Below are 21468 nucleotides of genomic sequence, written 5' to 3'. Positions count from 1 at the left end.
GATTGTACTTAAGACAGTCTTAAATATAAGAATCGACTATGAATATCGGCCTATCTCTATTTCTTTCCCCCTTATATCTCTCTGTTTCCCTCATTTCCGGTTTTCACATTAAGGTGCCTTTTCATGCTGACGCTCGACGCTCATTTTTAGCGGCAAAAGACGTCACATTACCAAAATTGACGAATTGGTATCTTTATTTATTATGGTCACGTGACGTCTTTTGACGCTAAAAATGAGCGTCGAGCGTCAGCATGAAAATGCACCTTTAATCGCGGCAGCCAATCAGAAACAACCTATTCAATGATCCATTTCTACCTAGAGGATCTCTCTATGTATACAAGCTCTATGGTACAGACAGACAAAAGAATGTGCTTTCTAGGGAATTTAAACGAGGAAAGTTTGGTATTATTGCTCCTTTTTTGCTCTTGCTACTTGCTATTGTTAAATGAGCACGTGTGTAACGTAATATGTAACGTACACAATTTTATAATAAATTTTTATTTTGCTAAAATTGGTATGTCATTTAATTGAATGAAAAATCTTTTCGTACATCCTCATTTATTTTAAAAATCTTTATAAACATGTCGGAAAATACCTTCGAAGAGAATAATTTATTCAGAGGTAAATAACCAACAAAAAATTACATATTTATATTTAATTACAAAGATTGTCCGCAATTGTTACAATTTTTTATCGCACTTTTGTACTATTATATTTGATTTTTACGACGCAAATATTAATGATGAAAATATATCATTGTGTGTAGATTATAAAACCGACAACTTCGACGACAGCGACCTGCAGTCCCGATTATATGCAGAAATCTATTATGAATCAAATGTCGAGGACGAACCAAAAAACTCGGATATTTCAGGGACGATTCAATTTGATAGCATTACCGAGTTAAACACTGAACCAGAAGGTATGCAACAAAAATCTGAAGACAAGCAACCATTGGAATCTGAAGCTGCTAAAGGTAAATCCAGTAAAGCTTGTAAGAAAATATCGAAAGAGTATTGTAATCGCAACACTCAATTGTCAAATGTGACTTCTATCATAGACTCATTGATGTGCGATGATACATTACAAGCACAAAATTCAGCCGATTGTCCTCCATCAGTTGAAATTCAGACTAACACAGACGAATTGTTAAATAAAGAGATGAATCCTGTAATACATGACAATGCAGGAAACTCTTCGGCGGAAGAGGGAAAGAGATGCAAGGAAGTTGCTGCCAAGGATAAAGCTTCTACTCGACATAGAAACATAAAGCTAGCAAAAAGAAAGTATGAAGAAAGTTCCTCAAATAATGAAACTGCTTTACTGAATGAGATGAAACATTCAAAGTACAATGTTCTTTCAAAATCTACGAAACAAGAGAAGTCCCTAGCCAAACAATTTAAGAAAAATAAAGAAGCTTCTGACAGTTCCGACTCTGATGAATCTATTTTTGAAGTACCAATTGCACCGAAACCAAAACCGCCACTTATAAATCTGCAAGATTCTGATGAGGAAAACAAAACAAATTCAGAAATGGATAGTAGGATTTCAGAAAAAATTACCTCAACCACGAGTCACGAAATTACAGGCGCATCAAGCAGTCACCAAGATACATCCTGTAAAAATAAAAGTACTGATAAATCTTCACATAATAAGAATACAATAGTAAAGCCCAAAAGTACACGCGTACAAGAAATCAGAGAAGATATTGTTTTGAATTGTACAATAGTTCAGAGAGGTGCAAAAAGTATAAATGAAATTAAACAGATGGCCAAAAGTGCAGAGTTGAATAAAAATCAAAGGTGTATATCAACCGGAGACACAAATAAAAACTCTACGCAGCCACTATCTCAAAACACATCTAAAGAGAATAACGCTAATTTCCAGCAAGAGACATTTATAACTCCACGATATTCAGATACAGGAACGGAACAGACCAGATATAATTTAAGAAGTACAAATAAAAACAAAACAGATGAAGAGGCATCTTGCAGCAATAGTGGTACAACAATAGACCGAAAGAGACAATTCGATAATAGAATCGAGAGCCCTAAACAAAAACGACAATGCATCGTTCAACCAAACAATCAAAACGTTACGCAGCAAAACAACAACAACGAGGAAAAGAGAAACGAATTCCAATCGATGCCGGACGCGCTGAGGAAGTTCTACTACGATTCGTCTCGCGGCCAGGAGAACTTCGACGTCAGCGAGTTGCAGCGAGGCATGTCGCGAGATCCGCGAATGTGGAAGATACTGGACGAGGATCTGATGCCGTGTCCACGCAGCAAGCAGCGCAACAGATTCTGGAACATCAGGTGCAGCAATTGTCAGCGGGATGGTCACCAACGCTACGACTGTCCGGTGCCACGTAGAACGCCTTGCTGCTACATATGCGGCGAAAAGGGCCACGTGGAGTCTCGTTGTCCTCAGAAGCTCTGCCTGACATGCGGTAAGCAACAGAACACGTTTCGTAAGACTTGCGAGCACTGTCGTGTCCTGTACTGTACGATGTGTCATTCGGTAGGACACGAATCGATGCAGTGTCCGGATCTCTGGCGACGATACCATCAAACGACCGACACGAGAAGCTTCCCGCAGAACCCGGGCAACGTGATGAAACCGCCGAGTTTGTTGCACTGCTGCAATTGCACCAAGCGGGGCCACGAGTCGTTCACGTGCAGGGAATATCGATGGTCCCAGCACTTTCAGACCCCTGCGGCGGTCACGAATTACACGAACGGACCCATGTATCCGACGAGTTTCTCGGATGATATCTACGAAGAGGAGATTCAATCGGTCAGCGCAACATCCAGTTCTAAAATTATGCAGCAGACTATGAAGGAACATTCGGAATTTTCCACTTCCAATGTAGACACCTTAGCATCAAGTAGTGCAAGAGCCAATGAGACATCGATTGAAGGAACTATGCGCAATTTGGAAATAGAAGGGAACTTGGAATCTCCTTCTATGGTAAATAGGATGCCTAAACCTGAAGGAAAACAGAAGATACACAGACCAAACGAAATAAAGTTCAACACCGTTATATATTCTTATGGTAAATTTTTTAACAAAGATCACGAGAACGGGTGGGTAATTACGAGAGACTTTTCATTGCTCAAGAACGATTTGTCAGTCCATGGAAAGAGGACTGTAACACATAGTTTACCAAAACGCAAAATCGAGCCCGTTTTTCTTAAGACACTGTTCGGTAAGGCAATAGAATTTGAAGTGAAAATAGGCACTACGTCAAGACAGAAAAATCAAGCCGTAGTGTTACAGGTAGTAGCGATGAAAGAATATGTAGAGCTGATATACAACTTGCTGCTTCACTGGATCAATCTTCAGGACAACGAGAAGGATTATGGGTTGGACGTAACTCTATCCATGAATCCTACAAAGATGTTTAACTTGCTGAGTTCGAGGATGCCGAAGTTCGCAAAAATGAGCTTCATAAGTTATGCCGAAAATATAAGAAACACACACAATGACCCACGATGGCTCCATAATTCGATAAAACATATGAAAATCGTATTGGAACAGCACAAAAACTCCAGCAACCATTATTTTACCTTACGTAAGAAGTTGTGGCGTGAACAAGTCAGGCTTCTTATGATCGTCAACACCGAGCCTGCACCAATTGCTGACATATCCGAGTTACAGGAGGCGATGAAGCAACTTGAGTTTAAGAAACAAGATCAAACGATCGAGAAACTTGACCCTACCACTTATCTTAAATTCACCCTGCTTTTTAATCGTTTATTTGTACCTCACACACCTGCCGATCTGCCTAAAACGCTGAGGCGCTTTAAAAAACACGCGGAAAGGATATCATACAGTTTGCTAAAGACGCAGAAAATAAAACAGAATAAAATGTACGAACCAGAAAATCTCTCTGCGATTGATATTCAGCAGGGTACAAGTAACGAGACATTAATTGACAGAAGAGATGTGATCGATATTTCGCCTGAGATCAGCGTTATCGTAAATTGCGATGAGAAGAAGGTAATGCTAAAAGAAAATTCTGTTGCGCAAGATTCGCCGGATATTATACCATTAAATACTGAGGCATTGAATTATATTGAACCGATATCGATTTCAATGGAACACGGGAACGAAGAGCAACTATTATCAAGCGATGACACCGAATGCAATATGTTCGCGAACGAACTGACTATAAAAGCGATAGATATGAGGTATCTTACGAATAATGAGAAAGGAAAAATGCTGAAATTAAGTCCTCAAGATTTATATACGTCATCCCACGAAGTGATAGATTTGAGGAATCTTTCGAAAAAAGAGAGAAAGAGAGTAAGGCGAAATTTGAGAAGGAAAGGTTTAGATCAGAATACATCAGGTACGAAACAACTTACGAAAAAACAGAGAAAGAAACAACGGGAAAGACTGGAAGAATTAAGGACCGAAGATTTATATCAGAAGGCATCGTATCTCATAGAAGAGGCTCGTACGCTTAAACAACCCCATTTGATGAGCGCAGCAGATGAACTGCAGAAGAAAATGAACGACAAAACAATTCGGACAAAACATTACCACGCAATGAATAGAATGATTAAATTCGGGAGGAAATATCAAAGGAAAGTGAGTTCATTTTGGGAAGACTTACAGGCATAGTCTTTAATGTTATTATGCTCTCGTTCACTGATATTGCAATACTGACTAAAATTATTTGTGAATGATGTAATATCCTGTATGGTTTTAAATGCGGATAAAAAAAAATTGTTTACGTTAAACGATATCAAATGACCACATGTTTATATTAGAAAGAGAAGGTATATAATATATAAAATATCTCTTTGTAAAATATCTCGCATACTGTTTCCACATATATTATATCCATTCTAATCATATATTTTCATAATTATAAGTAATGCATTATAAAATAAATTTTTTGGTATATTACAGTCATAGTATTTGCTATAATAATTATAAATCAATTATCTTTTCGCATTGTTATAGTTTTGAATGAGATATTAAATAATTATCTCAATTTTTTGTTTTCTTCATTATATCCAATTATATAATAATGAAAATATTTTAAAATATATGTATATTTGTCGCACACTTTCATATTATCAATTGCTATTTTGTCATAGCAATGAAAAAAGTGTTTTTTAAATACATTTTTTGCATTATTATGTCTTTAAATGAAATGTTAAATTGATTAATTTTAAATATACAAAAAGAAAACGTTTATTTTGTATTTCAAAAATAATATATGACGATGCAATCAAGTATAAGATATCAATATTATTTGATTTACTTATGACTAAATGTTATTTGTCATAACGATAAGTTGATTAATTTTAAATATGTAGAAAAAAACATTTATTTTGTATTTCAAAAATAATATAACAATATTATTTAGTATAAGATATCAATATTATTTGATTTACTTATAACTAAAAATTATTTATTAATTATTTACTTATCATAGCAATGGAAAAAGTATCTTTTTATAGCATGACATGTCTCTTTAAGTGAAATATTAAATTGATTAATATTGAATATACAGAAAAAACATTTATATTTCATAAATAATATCTGACAATACAATTGTTTGAGATATCAGTATTATTTGATATACATATATCTAAATGTTACTTGTCATAGCAATGAAAAAAGTGTCTTTTTATAGTATGACATTTAAATAAAATATTAATTAATTTTGAATATACAGAAAAAATGTCATTTTGTGTATTTTAAAAATAATATATAATAATTATTATAAATTAAGTTTATATCAATATTATTTATTTATGACTAAACTTTATGTAATTTTATACATATAGTAATTATACATATATTTCAGTAAAATAATTGATTTGCTAATTTAAACAATTAAAGTCTAGAGTTGTATATATTTCATAATTGTGTTCTAGGAATTCTATTCTATATGTCGAGGAATAATGAACGATAGAATGTAGAGTAAAATATACCATATAGAGATTATCGAGATAATATTACATTTACTTTTGTTGAAGAAAAGAACTCGTGAGTCGTTTTAACATGCATCAAACATACTTCGTTGACAAACTTCTAGTCGCAGAGAAGTAATTTTATAATTTGTACAGAATTCTCTTAATATATAAATGTATGCGTGTAACTATCTCTGTCTGCGCAAGACCATTCCAGCGACCACGCGCAGGCAAAGCTCAACCGAGTCCGCCGTATCCACAGAACAATATATAAGAGACAAGAATCCTCCGGCTGTTATTTCTTCATCGGCGGTGGGCCAACCATGGGAGGCGGCGGTCCGTTCATCGGCGGTCTCATGTGTCCCATCATAGGGCCCATCATAGGACCCATAGGACCCATCGGTCCCATCATAGGTGGCCTCATACCCATCATCGGAGGTGGCATGGGACCATGCGGTCCCATCATCATCGGCCCTCCAGGTCCCATGGGACCAGCTGGATGCATCCCAGGAGGTGGCATCATTCCAGGTGGTCCTTGAGGCGGCACCCCGGATCGCGAGCCCATGCTGGAGCCGAGATTCGGCGGTGGAGGTATCGCCGCACCCTTATTAGCGGCGAAGGGATTCGAGGCGATCTTACCGGCCTTGAAAGCCGCCGTCGTCGCGTCGATCAGATGCTGCGCCTGCTCCTCCATCCATTTCTGATAGAAGTATTTCACGTTATCCTTGTGCTTGCGACCCTGGCAGTGGGTCTTGCGTACGCTCGGCGAGTCATGTGTCAAGTAAGTGTCACAATAGTCGCAGTAGTATTTCGGCATCTCACGCGCCACTTTCCACGATATTTTGTAATATTTTAGGATACTTAAAAATCACTGGGTTAGGCGATAATAGAATCTTTCGGCATCTTTTAGGTTATATAGCATATACACTACCGGTAATAGGTTCATCGACAGTTTACAATGGAAGCGACAAAATGCGCATCGCCGATTGGTCGATTTTTGGACGCGAGCAGCCAATCAGAATTGCAGACACCATTTTGTTTTTTTCCATAGATGATTTGTGAACTTGTCCGGAATATCCTACCAAATAGAAATAACTATGCGATATAGGAATTTTTTATTCCCCAAATTACGGTTAGTAATAATTGATTCGTTTGAAAATTTAATTCGATCGAAAAATAATTCATAGAATATAATGTATATGAATTATGATGAGTTCGCATCGATGCAGCAAGAATTATATATTTATTTATTATTTGAAAGTAGATTATTATTTTTATATGCTTTTAGTATTTATTGAAAACACTATATAATTTAAGAGTATCGTTAGAAATTAAATTTAGATAAAATAAAATTATATATGAATAATTGATTTTAAATCCTAAAATGCAATGTTTTTGTCAAAGTTATCTTTTTAAAATAATAAATCGAAAAAACCCTGATATATATAAATATAAATTCAGGTATGAAAAGCTATATCAGTACATCAATTTTTTGTTAATTGATAGATGGTCCATATTTATATGATCCAAAGGAAATAAGACCGAAACGTTCAAAATATAAAAGCATAGAGGAATTTAAAAATAATTTTGTTGCACCTAAAATATCTGTGTCTGGCTCTTAGTAGCCCTTTTTTATACTTGAAAATGTTATTTTTTTTAATTCTCCACATAGATGATTTATTTGAATCACACGAATATATAAATAAAATAGAGAAATAGTGTGTATATGTACATATAAATAGAAATACAAAAATTATTCGAGGAAAACGAATTCTGTACATTCACAACTGATGTCATCTGACAAAAGTCGACAGCAATATACAATAACAATATTTAAAAATAATTTTTTAATTTGAAAAGTCGATCAAAACTCTTAAAAGAAAGATGATGGGAATAAAAGAGCTTATTCTTCAAGGACAACAAATTATTACGAAACAATTAAATCAATATTTGATTGCATCGATAAATAAATGTTTAATCGCGCGATAATTATAATTCATGTACTTACTGTTATTAGGCTGTGGCAGCGGATAATGTAGTGGTAATACCAAATTAGGTATATGTCCGCCTGCATTAAACGCGATAGGACATGGTGGGCGTACATTGTATAAATTTCTTATGCACACATTATTGTTGCTTTCATCTACTATCCAATTATTAGTATTATTTTTTAAATTGTTTTGATCACACATACTGTCGAGTCGAATAAAAAAAAAAACGATACAGTAACAGATATATCAGCAATACACTCGCGAATATAATAATCACGTAATTAACACGACGCGACGATTGAAATATATATACTACGGGTTTAATTATTTGCGCGATTTCAATCGCAAAAAAATCGCGAGAAATACAGAGATTCGTGTTGACAAACTCCCAATTTCGAAAAGCGAGACGATAACACAGCGATGATCTGATTATAGGGGACACGACTGTTGATCTCTCATCCTATAAACAACATCGTCCGATTAATTTTGAATGTTATATATACACATTATTATATTGGTTTCTGTCAATATTGTTTTCAAAAGTAACGAAGATTAAAGAAAGAAATTATTTATTATTGTAAAAGTACAAAATGAATCATATAGGAAAATAAGACGTGTGCGATGTCAAATAAAGCTAAGAAAAATCTAATAATTGTCTGTTATAATTAAATAGGGCGCTATACGATATAAATGTGTTGGACATTTATCCGAAATCCTGTAAACGTGAAATTATTAATATTTTTGGTCTCTTTTTAGAAACAGTATTTTCGATCACAAAATTCTCGCTCTTTCACTGAAGTAAAATATTTTAAAAATACACTGAAGATGTGTGTAATATTGTCTTAACTTAAAAATATCAGCAGATGATGCGATCTATATCTAGGCGCCAATAAAATAAAATAATAAAACGGAATATATATGTTTATAATGATGCAACGCGATGAAATTCGATAAAACTATGCAAAAATCGTCTGTTACAGAGCGATACAAAAAAAAAAGAAATAATAAATCGCATTTGTTCGAATCGTGTGAGACGAATACATAAATAGAGTATATAATATAGAGAGTAGTATAAATAGAGATATATAAATTATTCGCGAGAAAAACGAACTCTGCACATTCACAGCTCATTTCATCTGACAACGGCGTAATTCGGAATTGGCGCATTAACTGTTCCCCAGAAGAGAACGAGCTTCGTTGAATCATGCCTGATGAAGAAGATGAAGGGTCGATTGGCGATTAATTTCTTTTGACTGCCGTCTCGTCGTAAAAGCACCCCGGTCGTCGCCGCAGCTTCTGTTCCTTTTTCAGTTACATCCATATGAACCTTGTGTAGCACCTCGTCGGCGAAGAGACCCGGATTCACGAGATTCGCGCTGTTTCGGAGACTGTCCAGGCCGTAAGACGGGAAATTCTTTCCTTGCATGAATCTCAAGAAGCCCTCGTCTATGGGTCGGCTCTGCCGTCTCTTCCTCGTCCTCTTCTCAGCGCTCTGGAAACGATACTTGTTCTGCTCTAGGCTCACGTATCTCGTATTCTCGTCGCTGATCCTCGGCGCGACCTTCTCAAGGTCGTCGTCCTCGTCGGTGACGTAAGTTGTTTGCGATGACGTGACGTTGCGTCGTGTTCTACGAATTTTTTCAATATGAAATCCCGTACTCCACTGCTCGATAGTAATGCCGCGCTCCTTATCGTCGTACCTGAAGAAGTTTCTTCTCGCACCCTGGTTATCCCCAACCCGCGAGAAGATGAGCACATCGTCGGTTTTGCTCGACAATTGGTCGGGATAAACTTGCCGTGGAATTTGCGATGGCACTTGGGGAATTGGCGCAGCTTGTCCGTATCCGCTCGACAGGAGGCTCAGATCCGCGTTTTTCGCGTCGAACAACGAGCGTAAACCCAAATTTTGGAGCGCACTGTTCAGACTCAACGTACTCGAGAGTTTCATGCGAGGGAAGCCGATGATGCAGGTTTCGTTCTTAAGATTGTTTATCAGGTATTCGATGGTTTCGACTGTCAGCTGATCGTGGAAACTCTTCAGCGCGGTGGCTCCTTCGACTTTTGGCAAAAGTACATACATGGACATCTAGAAGTAAGGAAAACAATTTTTATGAATTATGAGCTTAAGAAAGAAAATGTTTAAACTTATTAACGTATTAAAAATAATATAAAAAAGCATTTTTTAAAAAGTGCAGAAATGAAATATCTTGAAAACAATTTTTGACATTTAAAGATGTCGCAAAAAATTCCATTTTATCTCGTTAATGAAAAATATATTTCTTTTTTTCAAAAATAAAAATAATATAAAAAAACAAGTCAAGATATAATTTTTAAAAATGTATCTCAACGCGCATTATTTAAATAAATGTCTTTAAGTCTCAAAGATATTTCGATATTAAATGGGAGTATAATTAATACTCTCATATTTACTTTCACCTACCTCTAAGCCTTTGTAAGGTAGAGCCAATATTTTAACGCCTAGCGATTTGTCCTCGTAAAAGGGGAAATTACCACCATTGTACATCATATCTATTGCAATCGGGTCATTCGGTTCAACGAAGAAGTCTTTTCTGCAGAAAATACAATATATATATATTATTAAAAAAATGAAGATAAAATCGTTTTCTTGATCGCCATAAAAATAAATAGAATAGGTCTAAATAAAATAGAAATACATCTCTCACCTTTGCGTCATGCCGTCTAAGAAATGCTGATTCCATTCTCCCTTGAAATAAAGCGCCGACAAAAGAATCACTGCAGTCATCGGATCCGGTTCGCTGTTCAATATCCCGTCGATCTTTCCCATCGTCCGTTCCTTTACCCAATTGTTAATAAAGCTTTCAGCTTCTTTGCCTTTTCTTTGAAAATCTAAATTTATCACCTCGCTCTTATATACGTTCTCGCTAATCGCGCGAAATTCATTGCGAATCGGATATCCCTCCTAAAACAGGAATTTATTCATTAAATTTATTAAAATAACATTTTCAAATTAAATGAAAAATGCATTTATATTTGCATATTTGAATTTTACAAAAGATTCTCCATTTTCCTTAAATAATTTATAATTTATAATTTGGATATTAATAATATTTGTGTTTGTGTGCTTGGGATATCCTTCTAAAAAGATTTCTTTTACAGGTTTAGATAATTATAATGGATTTGGGTTCGTTGCGCTGAATTTTTATTAATCTTATATATAATGGAATGATCTTATATATATATATGAATTTTTATTAATCTTATATATAATGGAAATAATCGAAACATTGAATGTACCTATATACCTGAACAAAAACACCACTTGCGGAATCAACACGCGGTTTGTTGCTTCCTTCAATCCTATAGTTCATCAAGTTCAGCAGCTGGCCAAACGTCTGATGAACAATTTCCGAATGTTGAGATATATCAACACCTGTTTCCAAACCGAGCACCCGGGATACCTCATCGAAAGTCCTGCCAGCGGAACCCAACAGGACTAATGACAAAGCAACAGCAACGCTGAGTGGAGAAAAGATGAGATTTTCACGATTATTAACCGCTGCTGTGCCTTTGGTATTGTAAATCGCTTTATCCAAATCCAAAGAGAATTTCATGATTCCTCTGGCTATGATATCGTTCACCTAAAATCAACGATACATCGACAATTAATGTACTTTCATACATATCGCGAGTGTTGCAGAATCAATGGAAGATGAACATACAAAATTCTTTGTATTTCTTTAATTATTATTGATTAATTGTTTTTAATTTGATTATTATATTGATTAATATTTTTAGTAAACTTATAATATGAAAAACTTTAAGTATAATCGATTTAAATTGTAAATTGATTTAATTCAAAAATTTACGATTAAATTAATTTTATTTTCAGGGCAAGTTTTTATTGTTGCGCATGCATAAATAACATGCAAATAACGATGTAATATGACTTACATGACCACTCCAATTTTCCAGTAATGGAATAGCTGTCGAATTAGCTAGCGGACTTACTGAGGGATACACATGAGAGGGTAGCTGGGTTGTAGGGTAAATTTGCGCCGTTTGTGGAGCGCGCGCCGGGACGCCGGATTGCGCAACAGGCACTTGATTGGATTGATTATAAGTCTGAACTGGCTGACTATTGCTGGCAGTTTTTAAGGCAGGACTTAGCAATCCTAGGACAGATGAACGACTCGGATCAACTGTCATCCTCTCATATTGATCCGGATAGACGAGCTGACCATCAGCCAACACCAGAAGACCAAACAGCAACCAAATTCGCGCCATGCTTTCTAGAATCTGCAAAATAAATGATACATATTATATAGATAATATATACATGTTTGCAATATTGATTTTCTGAGAGAACGATAAATCAAAAAAGATTGATAAGAATACATTCTGTAGCATTATGAAAATATTAATCTTTACGCGATGTCAGAAGAATTGATTTAAAAATTTTTTATATTGTATTATCTTATTTAATTTATATATTAAATTAATTTTAATTTATATTTATATTTAATATTATTAAATTGTATTATATTATTTAAAATTTCTATATTGCTTTCTATTCATCTTTTCATTTCTTATGTATAGATTTAATTTATTATATATATATGTAATTATATATTTATTAATTTATTATATATTTAATTTATGTTAAATTAATTTTAATTTATATTTATATTTAATATTGTATATTAAATTGTATTATATTATTTAAATTTTCTATATTACTTTCTATTCATCTTTTCATCTTTTATATATGTGGATTCAAACGATTCGATAACATGATTAGATAACTTCTTAGTAAGTCATTGTAAGTTTTAGTATACATATGTATATATTTTTTTTCAAACGGATGATAACGGAATTATCAGCTTGTGATTGTGAAATTTTGTATTCGTTGTAAACAATTAACAGCGGAATCTCGTAAATATAATAACATCTAATGACATGTATTTCGCATAATTGCTCACATCCTACATAAGCCAACGCTATTATTATTTGCAATACCATTATATTATTTGCAAATGCAATAAAATGATGTTTCAGATCATTTTGTCAATGATATTATAATATATCGCGCCGAGACGATATATAACATAATATATACCTGTCGATAATTATAAAAGAAACTTAAAACAAAAATATATTATTATTACATATCGTTGTGTATAAAATATATGTTTTTTAAACGACATTCGCACACATTATCATTGATTTAAAATATCATAATCAATTGTGCCAGACGTGTTTCGCTAATTATAAAGATATATGAGACTAATAATGAGACAAAATCAGTCAGGAAATGTATTTTGATAGAAATATCTACAAACAGGAAATATAGCGGAAAAAGGTCGCATTCGATATCTCATGTTAATCAGACTGCCATGATAAGCATCTTCATTGATTAATTTATTGTTTATTTTATTTTAATTTATTATTTATATTGAAATTAATGACTTATTTGCGTCAATTTTTATATGTAATATTTTTAAAAAATGTAATATACAAAATATACAAGGTGTTTTTTTTTTTTTTTAATCAATATTTAGCATATATATGAATATTAAAAACTTGCTGAGACAGAAAGAATAGAGGGTTGTTTTTTTTGCTACGAAATAATATGAGAATAATATTTTTATCTTAAAGTTTATATTAATAGGAAAAACAATCGATAGATAAAGTTATATATCCTGTATAATTGATAATATATAATCTTAAGTGCATACCAAGCCCAGCCACAAGAAAATGCATATCTAATTTTATTCAGTGTTCATTACGCTAATAGTCTATCGATCATCAACGCAAAGCTATTTACCACTATTTCTACCATCTAGTATTCACGATTATTGAGAAATAGCCACAAACATATTCTAACATCGATTAGATTGCATAGGAAAGATATACGATTCATCCGTGTTTAATTCACTTCAACAAATATTATTAAAAAAAATAAAAACAAATTAGAAATAATTTATAGAGATAAAATATTTCAAAATAATATATAAATATATATAAATATACATATATAAATATATTATAATAGAAGAAAAAAATTCGAAAATATGTTTTTTAAAATAAAACATATTAATTTGAAATAAAAAAGAAATATTTGAAGAATAAAAGAATTTTATTCACTGAAGCAATATTTTCTTATCGAGTATTTTTGAATGAATATTTTTTCAGACATCCCTTTGTGTAGAATCTATAATCATGAATCAATGTCAAGCACAAATGAATTTACAATATTTCTGTTGTGCTGCTTAACATTGGGACAATGCAGATATGTGCTAAGAATAATCCAGCGCTTTTGAGCACGTTTCATTGTCAGTAGACATCTATACATTATCTGAAAGACGCGATTGTAAAACTACTATATATAATGTCCTCGGAAATTCCCAAGGGAGTGGCAGACACGTACCATAGATTAGGGTTCAACCGCAAAAAAACATAATTAACCTTTTAATCCTCGACAAAAATGCTCTAATACGAAAATGTCATAATACGAATAATTTTTAAGATCATAAAATACTATTCTTCTTATTTAGATGCTATTTGTGTCGAAAAAATCATCTTATATATAAGAATATATAGTTGTATTATAATATAATATAATATAATATAATATAAATATATATCCTAATAAATTATAATAGATATATATACATATATTATTATATTCGTGATTTTTTTTTATTAATTTGAAGTCAATTACAAAAGTTAACAAAAAATCAAAAAAAGAAAAAATTTTCGATTTATAATCTATTAAAAATATATTCGCAAATTAAGCGAGCAAAAAATATTTAAAATATATGAAAAACAAAATTTCTTTCATTATTTGTAGAATATAATCTAATAGAATTGTCAATCAAACATCAATTATAAAAATATCACAAGTTTCAATAAAAGATAATCTTTTGAAGGAAATTTTTGCTGAAGCAAGATCAACTTTCGATTAAAAAATCCGTAAGTGACGAAAAGAAGGAATAGTTGCTTGAAAGGAATACCCTGTACATATAATAATTAAAATTAATTTCTCCCCGATAAATTCCGTGATGATGCATTTTATCGAGCATTCCGTGATGTAGTATATGCATAAACATCGAATAGTGACGTTTCTGATAGCTGGAATTCCCACCGAAGTCAAATAACGATCCGTTATTTTCACAATTACGTTCAATCGATCGAGCCCGTTTTTTTTCACGCTTATCTGAGTTGTGTTAATGTTTGTACGCGTTTATCACGTAAGTATATATACATATATATTTTTTGTAACAAAATATAAGCTATATATATATATATATATATATATTCCAAACAACAAATTATAAACAATATATTATAAATTATAAACAATTTATATATGTATATATTTAATGTGTATATTGTTTAATGACACGTTATGTACCATAGAATCTTATTAATTTCATGTTGTAATAAAAAAACATAAGAGATCGCGGTAAAAAAAATAAATCACAAAACAAGAATCGATTGTGCTATCAATACAATTATATTTGAATATTAAATGCATGTAATTATAGCTTTATGCGTATTTGTTAATAAGTAAAATTCAATGTTTAACATAATTTTTTTCGTATAAGCGCCGAAAATTGAAAACTCATCAAAATTATATCGATTTCAATCCTTGTCATAAAGATTAAAAATTTTTATTTATTTATTTTGCAAACCAAGTTCGATGTCAATTATTTTTAATTTAATTTTTCTACAGGATATTTTCGCTACAATTTCTCATTAATTATTATCATTAATTGATTAATAATCTTAGTTAAGAAATTTAATTAGTTAATTAGTTATATTATTATCAACAATCCATCAATTAAATTCAAAATAAAAGAATTAATATTTCGAAATTATATACATATACATATATAGCTTTTCGATTCAATTTACGATGTATTTACGACTTCCAATTTTTTCTTCATTTTTATTTCATTATAACTATAACTTTTACTTCATAGCTTTTACTCCAAACTAAATTAAAAAAAAAAAAAATATCTACTTAGTTATCAAAACGCCGCTTTTAAACAGGATTTGATCTTATCCCGAAGGTCATATGTGAAAGTAAAGTCGTCATGAATAGCTTATCACATATTGCACTTTTCGTATCTTCTTCAATTCGTATGATATGATAAATAATAGCGTATGAAGTAAGACTTGTCACCGTCGACTCTCAAAAGAAACTATTTTTCGTTAATTACGGTCAACGCAATTATTAATTATAAAATTCGGCACTAATTATGAAATTCGATAATTATTTAAGTAATTATAAAACCTTTGAAATTCATGTATAGAAAAATAATGTATCTGTAATCATGACAACTATTAATGATTTTGATTAACACATACAATTGAATTAACTACTTTAATCCGTTGCAAAATCTTTCTCACGAAGAATATATTATACAATAATTAATACAACTTGTAAAAAAGTATATTTTATCACTTTTTCATTTTATTAATGCTTTTATATGAATGATATAAAAAGTTATTTTAGAAATGACATTAAATACTCTAAAATCTTAATTTTTAAAATACACTTAACAGCATTAATATGATTATAATGTAAGAGCAATTTATCTCTCATTATTGTTTTTAGATCAACAACTCTTAATTTTATTTACACATAAATGTGTACTTATAAAAAAGCGATAAAAAATGTATTTTCGATATTCTTCGATATTCTTTCTACAAAGCAAGCGGAAATACAAAATTGACAATTAACACCCACCTGAGAGAAAGCGCGACAAATGTAATTTTCGTGAAGTCCTCGAAACTCTCTGTGCGATTCTCTCGATCGATTTTACCGCTTCGACGACGTTAGGACGCTCCGATGTCCTCTGGATATAGGTCAATCTACACTTTACGTTGCGAATTTAGACACGACAGTCGCTTCGAAAGCTGGTCTTGGGAAACGAAGCTCGCGTTTATCTTCGCGCTTTAAATTGCCGTCAGACGAGCCTTACTCGCGACAAGTATCGCGTGGAACACGCGAACACTAACCGGGCATCGGTCTCGCCGATCTCTTTTATTGGTACCCAGACGATGATGGCACAGAGAAAGAGAGAGAGGGAGAGGGACACGGAGAGAGAGAAAGAGATGTGAGCCACGACATAACTGGACAAGGCTTCGACGACTGACTCACCGATCTGGCTTACACTTAAGTAATGGCTTAAGCTACAGTTTACACGACACCTTCCTTCTGCCGATGTTCTTGTTTAAAAACATGTCGAGATAATTAACAGTTGAAAAAATAATTTTGCATACCCGATCCTGATGTGAAAAGGATCTGAAAGGAGAACAAGTATGCTTATACACTTGGGATAAATATAAATGTAGTGTTGTGCTTAGATGATTTTTAAATTAGTTAGATAAAGGTGAGATAAAAATATGTAAATCTTATCTTATTGTTAGATAAGATGAAGATAATTTTGTTTTAAATATATCTAAAATAAAATAAAATTATATATGGCGATTCATCTAGATAACTTCCAGATAATGACTATTCAATGATTATTTTTTGATCGCTTATGTAAACATATAGTTATAAAAAATGTAAATTTTGAAAGGGATATAAAAAATATATTCATATTTTTATTTGTAAGTTTTTATCGTTTACTGCTTAAGTTCTACTATACTTAAGTATTTTTATGTGCTATGACTCTAAATCAAATTATCTGAACATTATTAATTCTAGATAATTTAATAAAGATAACACTTTTTTTCATCCAAGATGCAGATATTATCTAGATGATCATCTATATAATTTTATTTAGATAACAGCAAACACTGTATTATTATTATATAAACATTTCAAGATTATATTGATTGTCTTGCATATGATTATAATAATTTATAAAGTTGATTATCTTAAATTATTATATATATATTATAAATTGTAGAATATTTTTAATATATTTTTTATTTTATTTTATATTATATTCATCAATCTACTTTATTTTTTATTTTATTTTATATTATAATTATCACTTTTTAGATTCATGCAGGCACCCTGGTAAAAACGCAATGGGGGCGCAGAGGAACCATTTATCATCAGGGATGTGTTGCGAACAGAAAACCGGCCTTCGCGCAAACAATATGCATTAATATAAACGTTAGATCGTAATATCATAACAGCGATAACGATATCATATATAAGCTACAGAACTTGTTTCCCGCAAATATATATAAACTACTCGGTTGTGAAATCAAAGTCCGATGGTTTAGCCGAATGGTTGATCGATTAGACTCGATTAGTAAACGATTTTAATGTAATAATATAATATAAAATAAAATAAAAAATATATTAAAAATATTCTACAATTTATAATATATATATAATAATTTAAGATAATCAACTTTATAAATTATTATAATTTGTAATTGTTATGTACATTTCAAATATAAAAGAAATTATCGATATTGTATCGCTTTCGAATAAAATTAATAAATAAATACGAATTAATATAATTAAATAAATATAAATTAAATAAAATTAAATAAGATACGCCCCGATTCGCGGTAATACTTGTTGTTTGGAATAATGACTAGTTTTATTCTCAATAATAAGACACATATTGCGCGTCTTTGAGTCATACATTTCGATTATTTATTTTGTGTAGATTATGAGTGTGTCGCGTAATTTCTGCGTGATATGGCAAACATTTGAGGTTCTGTATCAACGAGTTTTATTATACTCGTTTCCGGCAATTAATGCCTTTCCGGACCAGATGGAAAAAATATTGTCTTTGTCAGAACCGAAATTAACAATGAGCAATATATTTTTGTGACACGTAAGCGTTATTGATGAACAAAAGATTCTCATCGGGACACGTGTCTGTCTTTTATATAAAAATAATATCGATTTATCGGAAAAGGCATTAATTATAATTTATTCTTAATATTAGATATTAAAAAGTCACAACGAATAACGATCTCTTCCCAATGATTTTCTCTAAAATAAATCGACGTTTTATATACGTCTAAATGTACAATCAATTTCTTTTTCAGATGTGCTGTTTTAGTGTATATATGTGTGTGTATGTACGTTTTTTATATTTTATTTTTTTTTCGTATTCTTTTAGATGCAACAATGTTATAAAAATTAAATATGTAATAAGATATACACACATATATGCGTATATATGTATTATACCACATGCGTATATGTATAATAACACATTATATAAATATACATATTTTTCATAAAATCACTGGATCCTCGTAAAGGATGGTAAGCTTGTATTATTAAGAAAATTAAATTTTCTTTATGAAATTTTAATTTTAGGACAGAATAAACCATAATGGAAATTCTGAAATGCGCGCCAAACAATTACCAAAACTTCCGATGAGATAAAGATCACTCCAGATAATTTTTATTAATCTTGTGATAAGTTTATTGAAAAAAGAACGAGCAAAAATAAAATATATCAAACATAATCTTCCGGTTTTCTATTTAACATTTCTAATTTATACGTTAATTTTTTTTATTTTGGAAATGTTTGATATATTTTAGTTTTACCAATGCATTCGACTATATATATATATATATATATTAATAATTTATTGATTATTGATTATAATTTATTTTAATTATTAATTATAATTATATTTTATTAATTATTAATTATAATTATAATTAATTACATATATAATAATTATAATAATTATATAATTCAAGTCATTACTTATTGAATTATACAAGTACATAATTCATTACATTACCTTAATTAATGGTATAATAATTATTAACTATAAATTATTACTTATAAATTTATTGATTATTGATTATAATTTATTTGAATTATTAATTGTAATTATATTTTATTAATTATTAATTATAATTCAAGTCATTACATTTATTACACGTTCGTATAGTATATAGAGAATAAAAAAATTAATGAGTGCACCATTTAATAATTAATAAAAAACGGTTTTACCAATGCATTCGACTATATATATAGTCGAATGCATTGGTAAAACCGTTTTTTATTAATTATTAAATGGTGCACTCATTAATTTTTTTATTCTCTATATACTATACGAACGTGTAATAAATGTAATGACTTGAATTATAATTAATAATTAATAAAATATAATTACAATTAATAATTCAAATAAATTATAATCAATAATCAATAAATTTATAAGTAATAATTTATAGTTAATAATTATTATACCATTAATTAAGGTAATGTAATGAATTATGTACTTGTATAATTCAATAAGTAATGACTTGAATTATATAATTATTATAATTATTATATATGTAATTAATTATAATTATAATTAATAATTAATAAAATATAATTATAATTAATAATAAAAATAAATTATAATCAATAATCAATAAATTATTAATTAATCATTAATAAAATGATAATCAATAAAATTAATAAATTATAATCAATAATCAATCAATTTATAAGTAATAATTTATAGTTGATAATTATTATACTATTAATTAAGCTAATGTAATAATACTAAAATAAAACTAAAAATAAAACTGAATTATGTAATTATAACTGTGTTCATTGCGAGCAAAAGAATATACGCACCTAATTATCAGATAAATTTCGTTATACATTATCTGTCTTTATGAGAGTGGTCCCTATATTAAAATTATGTTGTTGTAATTAACAATACATCATATATGAAAATGTACAAATAAAATACTTTTATAATATATTTCTTAAAAAATAAATTTTTCAGCACTATACCGGACTGGCAGTACTTTCGATCGGAATAGAAGCTGGGGATCGATTATGTAACTTTTCTCTAGAGCGGAAACGTGAAAAGTGAACAATTTCACCATTGAAATCAATGAGCGACTGGCGAAATCACGGCGAAATTTTTCACGTTTTCGCTTTAGAAAAAAAGTTACACGATCGACTCCCTGACGTTTCCAAATGGCGGGAAAAGTACTGCGCATGCGCGGTAGCGCGCTCGCAGCCGCGTACGCAGCAAAAAGAACGGGAGATTATCTTATCAAGAGATATACTTACGGAAGATAGAATGAGAAGCGTCGAAAGAGAAAAAGAACGGATAAATACATGAGAGTTGTCCTGCGATCGATTAGTAGTAGCGAAGAGGAAACGCAGAAGGATAAAAATGGATGCGAAAATTAACCCGACCCAATCGGGACGATCTCTCGAGCTCTCTCGTCCCGACTACCGGAAGGAGGAAGAAATTAGGATCCTCCGCCGCGAGCGCTCGTCAGTGATGCCAATTTCAGGGGCGAGCCGCGAGCGGCGGCGGGTGGTGGGGAGAGTGGCGTGGTGGGGGCTGGGGGATGCGCGCTCCGTTTCGTCACGTGACCGCGTCACGTGGCTGCGTCACGTGGTTTGGCGGCTGCGCAGAGGTGGGGGTGGGGGGCACACCAAACCACGTGACGCGGTCACGTGACGAAACGGCGCGCGCACCTCCCAGCCCCCACCACGCCTCTCCCCCCACCACCCGCCGCCGCTCGCGGCTCGCCCATGAAATTGGCATCAGTGGCGCTCGCTCGCGGCGAACCGGCGCACCATTATTAAGGT

The 21468-nt window shown here is 31.6% G+C and overlaps 3 protein-coding genes across 8 annotated transcripts; 1 reads left to right on the top strand and 2 right to left on the bottom strand.

Annotated features, from left to right (window-relative positions):
- Positions 1–431: 431 nt before the first annotated feature.
- Positions 432–4822, top strand: LOC145943722 (uncharacterized). 3 transcript variants are annotated; one of them, XM_083051511.1, is made up of 3 exons: positions 432–621; positions 767–976; positions 1061–4822. In XM_083051511.1, exons 1-3 carry the CDS (start codon positions 582–584, stop codon positions 4630–4632), a joined length of 3822 nt encoding a protein of 1273 aa, XP_082907637.1. In that variant the 5' UTR covers positions 432–581; the 3' UTR covers positions 4633–4822. The 3 variants fall into 3 exon arrangements, with proteins under 3 accessions (XP_082907637.1, XP_082907636.1, XP_082907635.1); XM_083051510.1 differs by having other exon boundaries at positions 767–2452; positions 2528–4822; XM_083051509.1 differs by having other exon boundaries at positions 767–4822.
- A 986-nt stretch (positions 4823–5808) lies between these two features.
- Snrnp-u1-c (small ribonucleoprotein particle U1 subunit C) lies at positions 5809–6893 on the bottom strand. Its single transcript, XM_083051172.1, has one exon. The coding sequence runs from the start codon at positions 6751–6753 to the stop codon at positions 6232–6234; it is 522 nt and encodes a 173-aa protein (XP_082907298.1). The 5' UTR covers positions 6754–6893; the 3' UTR covers positions 5809–6231.
- Positions 6894–8479: 1586 nt separating this feature from the next.
- On the bottom strand, positions 8480–21132 carry LOC145943571 (leukocyte elastase inhibitor). 4 transcript variants are annotated; one of them, XM_083051171.1, is made up of 8 exons: positions 20938–21131; positions 16665–17222; positions 11861–12205; positions 11212–11547; positions 10612–10868; positions 10368–10497; positions 9628–10013; positions 8480–9555 (listed from the first exon to the last, which is right to left on the bottom strand). In XM_083051171.1, the coding sequence occupies exons 3-8, from the start codon at positions 12191–12193 to the stop codon at positions 9060–9062; spliced, it is 1938 nt and encodes a 645-aa protein (XP_082907297.1). In that variant the 5' UTR covers positions 12194–12205; positions 16665–17222; positions 20938–21131; the 3' UTR covers positions 8480–9059. The 4 variants fall into 4 exon arrangements, with proteins under 4 accessions (XP_082907297.1, XP_082907296.1, XP_082907293.1 ...); XM_083051170.1 differs by having other exon boundaries at positions 8480–10013; positions 11918–12205; positions 20938–21132; XM_083051167.1 differs by having other exon boundaries at positions 8480–10013.
- Positions 21133–21468: the final 336 nt, after the last annotated feature.

The sequence above is a fragment of the Prenolepis imparis genome, unplaced genomic scaffold, assembly GCF_030444845.1.
Source record: "Prenolepis imparis isolate NDT839.2.m4 unplaced genomic scaffold, iyPreImpa1.0 SCAF_12, whole genome shotgun sequence".
NCBI classification, from domain to species: domain Eukaryota; kingdom Metazoa; phylum Arthropoda; class Insecta; order Hymenoptera; family Formicidae; genus Prenolepis; species Prenolepis imparis.
This window is presented reverse-complemented; position numbering and strand designations above follow the sequence as displayed.